Source organism: Myotis yumanensis, unplaced genomic scaffold, assembly GCF_028538775.1.
Source record: "Myotis yumanensis isolate MYYU_CA2020_CCGP unplaced genomic scaffold, mMyoYum1.0.hap1 SCAF_3, whole genome shotgun sequence".
NCBI lineage: Eukaryota > Metazoa > Chordata > Mammalia > Chiroptera > Vespertilionidae > Myotis > Myotis yumanensis.
This window is the reverse complement of record NW_027223754.1, coordinates 153,805,955-153,821,038: the sequence shown is the minus strand read 5'-3', so window position 1 is coordinate 153,821,038 and position 15,084 is coordinate 153,805,955. Positions and strand designations below refer to the sequence as shown.

The 15,084-nt window shown below is 34.7% G+C and overlaps 1 protein-coding gene across 5 annotated transcripts in view; it reads left to right on the top strand.

The window, feature by feature from the left end:
* The window catches only part of MON2 (MON2 homolog, regulator of endosome-to-Golgi trafficking), a 121,332-nt gene that overhangs the window by 29,540 nt on the left and 76,708 nt on the right, over window positions 1–15,084 (top strand). For all 5 annotated transcript variants that reach the window (XM_070409816.1, XM_070409815.1, XM_070409819.1 and 2 more), the window contains 4 exons: window positions 2,253–2,382; window positions 4,166–4,263; window positions 5,023–5,148; window positions 12,835–13,029. In XM_070409816.1, the coding sequence (XP_070265917.1) occupies window positions 2,253–2,382; window positions 4,166–4,263; window positions 5,023–5,148; window positions 12,835–13,029 (549 nt within the window). The remainder of the gene's footprint in view (window positions 1–2,252; window positions 2,383–4,165; window positions 4,264–5,022; window positions 5,149–12,834; window positions 13,030–15,084) is intronic.

Sequence of the window (15,084 nt, the reverse complement as noted above, 5' to 3'; positions counted from 1 at the left end):
TACATTTGAAATGTAAAGAGTAATAGTGGTATAAAGGCTTAATTATTTCCTTAAAACATTTAATATAATTAATATGATAATATATAGAATTTAAATGATCATGTCTTCAAAAATGTTTCTTTTTTTGCTTGTCTGTCTAAGTATGTTTTTATTGATTTTAGAGAGAGAGGAAGGGGGGGGGGAGAGAGAGAGAGAGAGAAACATTGATGAGAGAGAGAAACATTGGTTGCCTTCTGCATGCACCCCTAACTGGGACTGAACCCACAACCTGGGCATGTGTCCTGACCAGGAATTGAACTGGCAACCTTTCTGTGCATGGGATGATGCTCAACCAACTGAGCCACACCAACCAGGGCCAAAAATGTGTCTTTTAAAACTGAAACTTATAAAAGAACACATAGGAGAAAATCTACCATGGGTAGACAGACATTTCTTAGGTAGGGCAAAAAATCCATAAATCATAAAAAGAGCCACAGAATGGGGAAAATATTTAAAAAATATCTGATAGGAGTTTTATCTAGAGTTTATGAAAAATTCTTATAACTCATTTGAAAGATAACCCCCCAAAATGGACAGATGATTTCAGCAGAAACTTCACAGTATAAGATATTCAAATGGCTATTGAGTTCATGGAAATTGGCTCAGCCTCAACAGGTATCAGGGAAAAAGCAAATTAAAACCATAAGGATAGATATCATTACACATCCATTAGAATAGCTAAAGTTTAAAAAGACTGACCATATCAGGTGTTGAGGATGTGGAATAGTTCTGAACTCACATATACTGCTGAAGGGAATAAGAAATTATAAAACTACTTTGGAAAACTAGCAGTTTCTTAAAAGGTTTAACCTATACTTACCATATGATCCAGCCATTTCACTTCTAGGTATCTATTTAACCAAAAAAAAATATAAACATGTGTCCTCATATATGAATTTTCGTAGCAGCTTTATTCACATAGCCCAAAACTGAAAACATCTCAAGTGTCCATCAGCAGGTGAATGGATAAATATGAATGGATAAACCCAGCCAGGCTAGTGTGGTTCAGTGGCTGAGCATCAGCCTATGAACCAGGAGGTTGCTGGTTCAATTCCAGGTCTGGGTTGTGGGCTCAAGCCCCATTGGGGTCGTGCAGGAGACAGCCAATCAGTGCTTCTCTCTCTCTATCCCCCTCTTTTTCTCTCTCTAAAAAATCAGTAGAAACATACTAAAAGAAAAAATAAAAAAAGGATGGATAAATCCATGCCATGGAATGCTACTCAAGAATAAAAAAGTAAAGCTCTAGCCCATGTGGCTCAGTTGGTAGGAACGTTGTCTTGTACACTGAAAGGTTGCAGGGCATATACCACATACCTTGGTTACAGGTTCGATCCCCAGTAGTGGAGTTTGTGGAAGGCAACTGATTGATTTCTTCTCTCCCTTTCCCTTCCCCCTCTCCTTCTGCCTTTCTTCTGCTCACTAAAAATCAGTGAAAAATGTCCTAGGGTGAGGATAAAAAAAGAATAAAAAAAGTATAAACTATTGATACAAAAAACAACATGAATGAATATCACTTGAAGTATTACAAGTGAAAGAAACCAGACATAAATAAGTATATTTGTAAAAAATGCCAGCTGATCAGTACTTAAAAAAGCATATGGGTAGTTGCCTGGGGCCAAGGGCAGAGGGAAAAATGGATTGTAAAAGAGCACAAGGAAACTTTTAGGGTGATGGAAATTTCTTGTATCTTAATTGTGACAGTAGCTTCATGAGTGAATAAAGATTCAGAACTCATCAAATAAAAGTTTTAGAAGGGATACAGTTTTTTACATATAAATTACAATTTAATAAAGATGATTTTAAAGGACTACTTTTAAAAATTATAATTTTATCTTTTTATGTGATTAACAAGTTTATTTAACATTTCTACAGATGATTTAACAAACTTTGAGTACATGTTATTTGTAAAGCAAGTCATTCTGGGGTAATAAAACACAGCACCTTATTATGTACATGTTAAAAGAACCAAATTGTAAAAGATGTATTACACATAACCTTAAGCTAAGTTTATGTGACTATATATTTACTAAGAGGCTGAATTTTTTCAAAATATAAGGATTTCTGTAGATTTATTGTATGAAAGGATAGAGCTTTTAGTATCTGTGATTGAGACAGCCAGACAAATTATTTAATTTTGGGTTACATCAGATAAAGTATAGTAGTCACGTTCTTCAGTCTTATTTCACACTAAATGAAAATTGTTTTTTTTTTAGGCAATTGTTCTTTGTTTTCGACTACATTTTACAAAAGATAATATTACCAATAATACAGCTGCTGCTACAGTGCGACAAGTTGTTACTGTTGTTTTTGAGAGGATGGTTGCTGAAGATGAACGACACAGAGGTAAAGTGACAAAAGTTGTTTACTTTTGACAGTGGATGATTCTTATATCCATGATTTCTCATTTATTGATTTTCAGCCTTTTTCCTGTAAATGTAGGCTATCTAAAAATACTTTAAAAATACTTTAAGAATACTTTAAAAAATATATTTATCTTAGCAATATTATTATATTGATAATAGAAATTCAAAAAATAAATCTCCCATAATTTTATCATCCTAGAAGTCAACTATTTTCATTTATATTTGTAATTATACTTTGTTGTTATTCTATAATTTAATGAACTAGTCTCCTATTGTACACTTAACATTGTGTTCTAAATTTTGGTATTGTTTTGAGTGTCTTTACACATAAATTTTTTCCATTTGAATTATTTCTTTAGTGTCAGTTCCCAAGAGTGTGCTTCCCTCATGTGAATTTTTGCCCTTGCCTATTAATATGTGTTAAGGAATATTTATATAATGAAAAGATTAATCTTCCTCTATTTTTATCAAATATATTGTAATTTTTGACTTCTTTTTTTTAATTTAAAAAGTTTCCTGAAAACTTAAAAACATGTCTTTTCAGAGAGCTGGCAGATAAGCTGTTTACAGTTTTATAATTTGATAACTTTTAGCTATACAAATTATGTTTTTTTCCTCATTTATTATCCTTAATAGATATAAAACAAATTTTTTTTCATGGTTAGCTGAAAAGATTATAAGGTGCTACCATCATGAGCAATCTTTTTGCTTTATATAGTCAGGAAGCAAAAGATTAAACTACTTTTTCCTTTATATAGTTTTTTTCTTAAACTTTTGATATCATGCAGTCTTTCATTTTATTTGATATTCTTTTGTTAATACTGGTAAAAATTATTGGAGTACTGCCTACTTTAATAATTATTTCACTTAACCTGAAATTAACCACTGGTCAGATTTTTCACATTTAGTTTTAGGCATTCTGAATCTGTTGTTTTATTAGAATACTTCCACTGACTTTAGTATATTGATTTTTCTGCATTTTTCCTATGGGAAATGCAGTTGGAATTCTAGCAGTTTGAAATATTAGGAAATTAAACTTAGAGGATAAAACAGGGCAGTTCTCCAATTTGAATGTTTTATATATTCATAACCTCAATATAATTCCTAGATTGGGAATTTTAGCTGTGCATCACTAAAGACTGCTCTCTCATTTAATAATTTCTAATAAGGTAGAACACACTTAGAACCTCTTTCTTTTCAAGTAGTCATTAAGTCAACATTTATTCTAAACAGACTGTCAATTTACAGTGAATAATGTTTTATTAGTATTCAAAGAAGTGCTGAGTTGGGAAGCACCAATCTAGCTGACTCTTAGCAAGTTGATACCTTACCTACAACTGACAGTAATTGTGGCAGATCAAGCAGTCACTTCTCTTAAAGATGCTAAGATGATAAAGGAATTAACTATGGTGGTAAACTTTTATATGTTTATTTAATATTTAAAGGCACATTTAAAGATCATGTGAATTTCAGATTCATGAAATAAAAGGGCTAGATAATGGGAGACGTGGAAAATCAAATGTGTGGGTAAAGATACTAAACTTGTTAAAATGAATATAAGTCAGTGAACAGTGATATGACATTTTGTATAAAATAGATTACCAATTTTCTTTCATTTTTGAGGCATATTCTGAACTTATAATTAAAGTTTATAATTCTATAAACAAGCATTTATTTTAAGCATGCCTTTTAAATAGTATGCAGTGTTTGATTTATATAAAGGTCATTATGAACTCCTAAAACTTACATTATTTTGATTGCAGATATTATAGAACAACCAGCACTGGTTCAAGCCAATAGTAACAGAAGATCTGTCAGTACTCTCAAGCCTTGTGCTAAAGATGCATATATGCTTTTCCAGGTACTTCAGTTAATAAAAATAATTTTTATTATCATATATAGTTTTGAATTTTATGTGATTTATTTTTTTAAGTGTCCATTTTTAAGATTGTCAAATTTTATAGTGTTTCAAAAAAGTTCTAAAACATTAAGAAGCTAATTAATATGATAAAATGTTATGTTTTAAGGAAATAAAATGAGTTAAATGCACAACTATAAAAGAGACAACTTAAGGATTACTAGTCATATAAAATAATTTCTTTTAACAGGAAAATTTAAATAATAATTGGTATACTTACTATAATTTGTATAAAAATACCTGATTTTTACATTATTTGTTGTGACTAAATCTTTTAAGTAAAATACAATTTATTTGTACTGAAAATTTTATTAAGTTTGTGATCAAATGGTTATTTTAGGTGGATTTTCATTAAAAGAATGTTAGATTAATAATTTATCTGTGTACTCTGTATAGTGTTGATAGTTATGATTCATTAATCTCTGTACTCTATATAGTCGATAGTTGTATGACTCATTTATCTGTGTATTTTATTGTCAATAGTTATATGATTCTTTAAAAGTTTACCTATATAATCGTATACAATTTGTCAAAATTTGAATTACCAATGTTTTGTTTCTAAGGAGTGAAAACAACTACAGTATAAGAAGAAATTCTTAAAAATTTTATGAACATTGAGTTTTGAAAAAAAAAACCACACCTTTTATTCCAGCATATGAATGTTTTATTTATTTTTATTTATTGTTTGACTTATTTTTCTAGGATCTTTGTCAATTGGTTAATGCTGATGCTCCTTACTGGCTAGTAGGCATGACAGAAATGACTCGAACATTTGGCCTTGAATTACTTGAGTCAGTCCTGAATGATTTTCCACAAGTCTTTTTACAAGTAAGCCATTTGTAGTATCTTGCAACAAAATTATTCTTAAAATTTTTACAGATATTTTTCAAGAAAGCACCATGTATTTTTTCCCACATTAAAAGATGTGAAGAATTACAGCCTTAGACTTTAGACTTACAATAATTTAATGTTATCTTACATTGTTGAAGTGCCCTAGCATCTTGAAATTTTAACAGTAGAAGGAATCCCAGGATACTGTCTATTCAGGCATTTCTCAGTCAGTGCATATATGAGGGAAGGTGGTATGTGAGCTATCCTATCTAATAATAGACAAACATGGTAATTAACCGTACCTCTGACACGCTTCCCATTGGCTAATCAGGGCGATATGCAAATTAACTGCCAACCAAGATGGCGGCCGGCAGCGAGGCAGCTGAAACGAACAGGAGGCTTGCTTGCTCCAGTGATGGAGGAAGCCAAGGTTCCCCGCCTGCTGCTGCCGGCCTCTGAGCTGCACTCTAAGAAACAATGTTGCAATTATAGAATCTAAACAAACCCCAGAATCCTGCTTTCAGCCAGCCGGCCTCGGAGCTGGAGCTGCAACAGTGTTTCAATTATAGGGGGATTGGGCCTAAGATGGCAATCAGGACCCCCCCTCCCCCCCCAAGTGCACAAATTTTTGTGCACCAGGCCTCTAGTATTTATAATATTTAAAATAGAAAGAAATTGTTATAGATTTTTATTTGTTTATATGTAGCTGTATGCTTTTAGATAATTTTAAAAAGATACCTGCTTTCAGCAGCCGAGGTCTCAGAGCTGGAGCCGAGCCTCAGAGCTAAAGCCGGCTCTCAGTTCCAGTGACAGCCATAGAAGGTAAATAAATCCCAGAATAAAAAAAAAAGAAAAAAAGGAGAGGTTGGGAGCTTCAGTCACCCACCAGCCTGAAAACGGCCCTCAGCCCCTCACCCAGACTGGCCAGGCACCCCAGTGGGGACCCCTACCCTGAAGGGGGTGTGACCAGCTGCAGACAGCCATCATCCCCTCATCCAGGCTGGCCAGGCACCCAAGCGGGACCCCCACCCTGATCCGGGACACCCTTCAGGGCCAACTAGCCGGCCCCCACCCGTGCACCAGGCCTCTGTCCTATATAGTAAAAGGGTAATATGCAAACTGACTCTAATAGCAGAAAGACTGGGAATGACTGGTCACTATGACACACACTGACCACCAGGGGGCAGACGCTCAATGCAGGAGCTGCCCTCTGGTGGTCAGGGCGCTCTCACATGGGAGGAGCTCTGCTCAGCCACAAGCCAGGCTGATGGCTGCCAGTACAGCGGTGGTGGTGGGAGTCTCTCCTGCCTCCTCAGCAGCACTAAGGATGTCCGACTGCAGTTTAGGACTGTTCCCTGCTGGCAAGTGGACATCCCCTGAGGGCTGCCGGCCTGCAGAGGGATGTCTGATTGCCATCTTAGGCCCAATCCCCCAGGGAGCGGTCCTGAACCAGCAGGTGGTCATCCCTGAGGGGTTCCAGACTGAGAGAGGGCACAGGCTGGGCTGAGGGATCCCCCCTCCCCCCCGAGTGCACACATTTTTGTGCACCAGGCCTCTAGTATTTATAATATTTAAAATAGAAAGAAATTGTTATAGATTTTTATTTGTTTATGTGTAGCTGTATGCTTTTAGATAATTTAAAAAAAATACACACACAAGGATATGTTTTTATTGATTTCAGAAAGAGGAAGGGAGACAGAGACAGAGAGAGGAAGGAAGGAAGGGAGGGAGAAAGCAAGAGAGGGGAAAGAAAGGAGAGAAAGGGAGGGGGGGAGGGAGGGAGGAAGGAAGGGAAGGAGGGAGGGAGGGAGGGAGGGAGAAAAAGAAAAAGAGAACACTGTTGTGAGAGAGAAACATCGATTGGTTGCCTTCTGTATGTGTCCCTAATGGGACTTGAACCCATAACCTTTTGATGTAAGGGATGATGCTCTGACCAACTGAGCAACCTGGCGAGGGCTACTTTAGATAATTTAAATGGAAAAAAAGAAGTAGTTGCCCTGGCTGGTGTGGCTCGGTTGAGCATCGTCCTATGTACCAAAAGGTTGCCGATTTGATTCCTGGTCATGGTACAGACCCAGGTTGCTAGTTTATCCCTGGTCAGGGTGTGTGCGGGAGGCAACTGATTGAAGTTTCTCTCCCTGTTCCTTCCTCTCTTTTTCTAAAGTCAATAAAAAAATATTTTTTTAAACAGAATAAGGTAGTCAATGCTTAATAAATTTGTTGTGCAATAAAAATATTTTAATACAAAAAGATAATAGGGGAAACAGTAGGAAAGAAATCAGACTTTTTATTTTACTCATTAAAAACTAACGCCCAAAATTGATTCAGTGATTTACATAGGGTTCCTTAGTTAATAGCAGATCTTGAACTAAAATTTAGATCTTTTAACTACTTATCTACCTTGTTTTCCTACCATGCTGCCTGCCTAAGTCATCTATTTTATCCTTTGCTCTTACCTACAAAATGTGTGAATCAGTGCCACAATTGTAGATTATTCTTTTTTTTTTTTTTGTAGATTATTCTTTAGGCCTGGAGTTGGGACTGAAATTTTTATTACATGGTTCACAGTTTTTATTTTTTATTATTATTATTTTTAAAATATATTTTATTGATTTTTTACAGAGAGGAAGGGAGAGAGATAGAGAGTTAGAAACATTGATCAGCTGCCTCCTGCACACTCCCCACTGGGGATGTGCCCGCAACCAAGGTACATGCCCTTGACCGGAATCGAACCCGGGACCCTTCAGTCCGCAGGCCGACGCTCTACCCACTGAGCCAAACCAGTCAGGCTGGTTCACAGTTTTTAGTATATATTAGTCAAGTGTTCAATGCTTTGGGTAATAATGAACAATATTCACTGATGATTCCCTTTTTTGTGTTATTATAGAATAAATAGTGTTTAGATATAACTTATCTAACAGTCTTATATAAAATGATAGTTACAACAGCTACCATTTTTTGACTGCTTACATGCTATAACTGTGCCAAATTCCTTACATATTACATTCACCGTAATCTTCACAAATGCCTGAGAAGTAGCAGTTATTCCTACTTTTCACAGGAGGAAACTAAGACTTTCAGAGGGTTAAGTAATTTGTCTAAGGTTTAATGGTTTGTAAGTGACAGAGTTAGGATTTGAACCCATGTTGATCCAGATTCCAAATTAGTTTTTCTTCTTAGCCTCTCTTTTCAGTCACACTTCACATCCAAACCATTACCTTCAAAATGCGTACAGGATCTAGTCACTTCATATGACTTTTATCCTAATCCAAGCCACCATCACCTCTTAGCTAAATTATTGCATTAGCTTCCTAATTGGTATCTTTGCATCCATACTTACCTCATTCTATTATAGTTGCTTATTACACCACATCCAAAAATAGTCTTTAAAACAGGTCAGATTTTTTCAGTCTTTTGTAAAAATGTTCCTGTAGATGTCCTTTTTGCCCAGAATAAAAGAGGAAGTCCTAATTATGGTCTATGGAACTTTTCATGATCTAGTCCTCAGTATTCCTTTACCTTACCTCTTTTCACTCTTCCCTTTACCATTACTTTTTAGCCAGGCTGCGACTCCTGCTGTTCCTTAAATGACCCAAGTGGACTCCTGCTTCAGGCCTCTGTAACTTACTGTTTTCTGGGTCTGGAATGCTTTTCTCTCAAATGGCTTGTCTCTTACTCTTTTGAGGTCTTTGCTCAATGGTCAACTTTTCAGACAAACCTTCCCCAACACTTTATATAAAATGGCAACTTTTCATGCTAATACCCTTATTACCTCCTGACATATATGTATTTGTATATTAGTTTATTTTCTATCTTTTCTTATAGGAGAGTAAGCTCTATGAGGCAGGGACTTAGTTCACTGTTGAGTCTATAATAGTGCCTGGCATATGGCAGGTGTTTGATAAACGTGTGAACGAATGAATGAATTGGTACATGAATTTAATTAGAAATTTCTGTACTTTGGATTGTGTTTTCTGATTTTGTAGGAAAATATTTGAAAAAATGTTTCTAATTTCAGATTTATTGTGTATACAAATGACTTATTCTACTTTATTCGTCCTGCTATAATGCAGAGGGGGGAAAAAAGAATTATTCTTTGTAATATACTAGAATCTGCTCCTGTAAAGTTTTCATTAAGAGATAAATATCTGTTTTCTTTCACTAATTATTTACCTAATTTAACCAAAATTACCAGTCATTTAGAATGTGCTGGTCTATGTGTTTTGTGCAAAGGATGCAGATGTGAAATGAGACAGATAGAATTCTGGCCCTGTGGCACTTACAAGTCTAATCTGGAGAAAAATATTAACTGAATAATGGATTTGATGAATGCTGTGAAGGAAAAGTGTAAAAAGTGTGTGGGAGTGAATAACATAGGCACCAAACTGGTGGAGAGTTGGTTATGAATCAAACACATGAAGCTTTTACCTGAAGGGGGGAAAGTAGTGAGTTGGGAGAAACAGGCAGAATAGGAAAGGGATACTCCAGAGCAGTGAGCCTGAAAAAGGATCTGTGTCTAGAAAATAAGCTCTATAAGGGCGGACAAAATTGAACTTAACCCTGAACCCCTTTCCCTACCATAGTTCCTGGCACATATTAAGCAGTAAGCCAGTAATTGCTAAATAAATCAATGAAATGTTGTAGGTAAGGGAAAAGGCTTGAACAGTGAACTGCTTGCTAAGATGGAATATACTCTGTGGTAAACTTTTTATTACAAAGGATAAATTATTCAGTTTTAAACATACTCAAGTACCTCAAAATGAGATACTGCAAAATATTAGTTGAATTTATGCATTTTGAGCTTGGAAGTAAGGTTTTGGGCTGAGGTTATAAATGTAAACATCACTGGCTTGTAATTGTTAATTACATTGAGGTTATAAATGTAAACATCACTGGCTTGTAATTGGGAGTGAAAAAGATCACCTCTGGTGATAGCACAGACGAGGAAGCCAGGTCCTGGTACTCTGGAGCTCTGAGGAATCTCAACATTAAATGGTTAAGCATAAAAGGGTAAGAATATAAAAGAGGCCAGAAAGGCAGGAGTGCATATGATACAGTGAGGCATACAGAAGACAAAAGCAAATGTGATACAGTGAGACATATAAAAGACAAAAGCAAAGAAAGCTTCAAGATGAACCAAGTAATCAGTTAAGTCAAGTGCTTCAGAAAGATATGTTAAGATGAAGACTGAAAAGGCAGTGTTCACTTTGTCCACAGAGATCATGATGAATATAATAAGATTACTTTCTGTAGAGTTGGGGTATTTCATGGTGATTTCGGAAGAAACGCAGTTGTAATCAGTTGAGTAGTGAGGGGGGAAATAAATAGATAAAACTTTTACGTCTTGTCTGTTATAGTCATAAATAAACCATTATAGAAAATTATTTAGTAAAGTATGACAATAACCTTAATTATGTCTTTAATTCTGTCAGTCAAAGAAACTAACTGTAGACATGAGAGTAGACTTTCAAATCACTAAACTGTTAAGATCCCATTTTGGGAGGGAAGAAAATGGAACTGCCATTTGACCCAGTGATCCCACTTCTAGGAATATATCCTAAGAATCCCAAAGCACCCACCAGAAAGAATATATGTACCCTTATATTCATAGCAGTGTTATTTACAATAGCTAAGATCTGGAAACATCCCAAGTGCCCATGAGTAAATGAGTGGATAACAAAGTTATGGTACATGTACACCATGGAATACTATGCAGCAATAAAAAGGAAGGATCTCTTAACCTTTGAGATAGCATGGAGGGACCTGGAGACTATTATGCTAAGCAAAATAAGTCAGTCAGAGAAAGACAAGTGTCACATGATCTCACTCATATGTTGAATCTAATGAACAAAGTAAACTGATGAACAAAATAGATACAGAGACAGAAGCATAGAACAGACTGTGGAATCTCAGAGGGAAGGCAGGGGAGGGTGTGTGTGGGAAGAGATCAACCAAGGAACTTGTTTGCATTTATGCATAACCAATGGACACAGACAATAGGGTGATGAAAACCTGGGGCAAGGGGCCGGAGTGGGCTAGATGGGGTGAATGGGGGGGGCGGGGAGGGAGCATATGTAATACTTTTAACAATAAAGATTTTTTTTTTTTAAGAAAGATCTATGACCCTTTGAGATAATATGGAGTGACCTGGAGATTATTATGCTAAGTGAAATAAGCCAATCAGCAAAATACAAATATCACATAATCTCACTTATATGTGGAATCTAATGAACAAAATAAACTGATGAATAAAATAGAACCAGAGGCATGGAAACATGGAAGACTGAGAAATCTTGGAGGGAAGAGGGGGGTGGGGCAGGAAGAGATTAACCAAAGAACTTATATGCATATGTGCATTGCCCCTGGACACAGACAATAGGGTGGTGAAGGCCTGGGACAGGCTGGGAACCTAGGGGAGAGGGGCAGTGGGGGAAAAATAGGGGAACATCTGTAATACTCTCAATAAAGTTTTTAAAAGTACATTGAAATGAATATAAAAATTTGGAAGGAATTAATTTGGAACTAACAATGACTAACTTATCTCTAGGAGTTGAGATTATAAGAGGCTTTTAAAATATGTTTTTTATTGATTTTAGAGAGAGGAAGGGAGAGGGAGAGATAGAAACATCGATGAGAGAGAAACATTGACATTATTTGGTTGCCTCTTGCACTCCCCCTACTGGGGATCAAGCCAGCAACGAGGACATATGCCCTGACCAGGAATCGAACCAGTGATCTCTTGGTGTATGAGTTAACACTCAACCACTGTGCCATACCAGTTGAGCATTTATTTTTATCTTTTTATCTGTATTTTTCTCTCTAATGAATCTGATATTTCCCTCTAATTGTTTTTCTTGAATGAATCTGAGTTTTAAAAATACATTTTAAAAAATTTGTGATTCTGAACAAATGAATTACACTGTGCCTTATTATTTCTTTTTTTTTTTTTTTGTAAGATTAAAGGGTTAGAGGATGAAATTTATGTTTGTGTCATTATTCTTAGCCTAAATGATATTTGAATGATTAAAACAACAAAATAATGTATATTTGAGGTTAGATATTAAATGTTGACTGGGCCTTACATTTTCAGTAAAATGGGACTAGTTTCACAAGGAATTAACAGATATGGGGATGTTTTCTGCATAATATACTATGACTGTAAGTAAATTTAAGAATTCTTTGCAAGATTTTCTAGATTTAAAAAAATGCTAATTTATCATTGTATTTTTTCAGCAGCTTGTGTTTTGTTTAAACAATCTACGTATAACAGAATATTATGTTCATTAATACATCTGCACATGAGTGGAATTATCTTTACACAAAAGAATCAATAAATTGTGTAACTTACTATACTATCTTTATTAATCAAGGTTTCTCTCCTCAGCTGCCTATTTTAAATACTTTATCCATTTGAATTTGTGCAATCTATTTTCTTTCTTCTGTTCTTTATATTTAGAGTCTTTTAAAAAAACTTACTGACATTATTATCATTTTGATCTCACATTGTCAGAGAGCAGTGCTAATTTCAGAATTGTTTATAAACAAAATAATAAACTACATAAACTTATAATAAAGCTAATTTATTCATAGAAATTATTAAGAACTTTATTTACTAGTGAGGCTGTTTAGTACAAACTAAGTTAATTTCTTTTCTTTTCTTTTTCTTTATTTTTTTGCAACTAGCACCAGGAATTTAGTTTCCTCCTAAAAGAAAGAGTATGTCCTCTTGTGATAAAGCTCTTTTCTCCAAATATAAAGTTCAGACAAGGTTCCAATACTTCATCTTCTCCTGCACCAGTTGAAAAACCGTATTTTCCTATCTGCATGCGTTTGCTGAGAGTTGTATCTGTTCTGATTAAACAATTTTACAGTCTTTTGGTAAGTACTAATTTTCATATATATTTTTGTGTGTTATTATAGGCAGTGCTCTTTATTTTATTTTTTAAAATATATGTTTATTGATTTTAGAGAGGAAGAAAGAGGGAGAGATAGAAATATCATTGATGAGAGAAAATCATTGTTCAACTGCCTCCTGCATGCCCTACACTGGGGATTAAGCCCACAACACAGGCATGTGCCCTGAAACGGAATCGAACTGCAACTCCTGGTTCATAGGTCGATGCTTAACCACTGAGCCATCCTGGCGGGGCGGCAGTGCTCTTTTTAGAAGATGATCTGTTATAGTATATTTAGCGTTTTCACTTCAGCTAAGCAGACTTTTTCTTATGAGTACCTATAAATATTCTCCTAGATACTATAAGGCTCATTCTATTCTTTCTTGAATCTTTCCATGTTTAAATAGTATTTTTAATGAATGTTAAGGAGAGTCATGGCGTATTATCTGAAGGCAATATAGGATTTGTGACTTTGGAATTTAGTTTCTTAGCTAATTATAACTTGATGAAAATTAAAATTATAGTATCTTCAATTTATTGTTTTCATTTTTTACTATTACATATATGTGTGTGTGTGTGTATATATATATCTATATATATATCTATATATATATATCTATATATATATATATAGATATATATATACACATACATACATACATACACACACACACAAATTAAGAAGTTAAAAATTTGGTGAACTCTTTTTTTTTTTTTTTTTTTTTTTAAATATATATTTTATTGATTTTCTATAGAGAGGAAGGGAGAGGGATAGAGAGTTAGAAATGTGGATGAGAGAGACACATCGATCAGCTGCCTCCTGCACACTCCCCACTGGGGATGTGCCCGCAACCCAGGTACATGCCCTTGACTGGAATCGAACCTGGGACCCTTGAGTCCGCAGGCCGACGCTCTATCCACTGAGCCAAACCGGTTAGGGCAATTTGGTGAACTCTTATGATTAGAAATCAATTTCAACTTCCAGTTCACTATTGTATCTATTTTGCATAAATTTATGGGTGATAGTTCTGATCATAATTTTATCAATGTGGTGGCTTACTCTTAAACATTCAAATACTTGTCAGGGAAAATGGTGTATTATATTTCTTGTAAATTTTAGGTTAAGTCAAATTCAGCATTGTATAATTTTTTAGCATTTATAATCTTAGTCTTAATTAACAAAAATGATTGGTTTATCACCTACAGTGAGCAGTCAATGTACCAAATGTTAGCAATCACATTACAAGCTAATGGATAGTATAGATAGTTTTTATATTAAATTCTAAGGAGAGCTTTTTAAATAAAGTTTTTTTCTGTATTTATGATATACTCATTATAGGTTTTCTTTTCATATTCCAAATCCATTTTTGCAAAATGAATTCAGAAATAATCTTTATAAGCATTTGTAGTTATTTAATATTTCTGGCCACAGAGGATACATCTGTAATGCACACTGATATATGTAATGCATTGTTTAGAAGTATCTATCGAAAATCAAATCATTTAAGAATGTGTTGCTATTTAGGGATGCTATAATTTATCAGAGTTTGGGTCCAAGAGTTTAAGAGTCTTTTGGTATATTCATAATTGTTGGGTTGGTCACTTTTTGTTCTACCAAAACTAATAATATATAAATGAACTTTGGGTACCTAAGTTTATGAACTTAATTATTCCATAGTCCCTTTTTCTCTGTAAGGATTAACTTTTTAAAAATTACAGTCAGTATTTCCTGCAACATGTAAGGTATTTGATGTAATCTCCTATAATAATATTAAATTGTAAAGCCAAAACTTTGTTGTCTAATTATATACAATTAAAATGGAGGGGGACAAGAAACCCAAAACACTAATTAGAAAGAGTATATGCACATTGTTCATTGCAGTGTTATTTACACTAGCTAAAATATGGAAGCAACCCAAATGCCCATGAATAGACAAGTGGATAAAAAAGCGGTGGTACATACATACAATGGAATATTACTCGGCCATAAAAAAGAATCAAAGCTTACCATTTGTGACAGCATGGATGGACCTAAGTG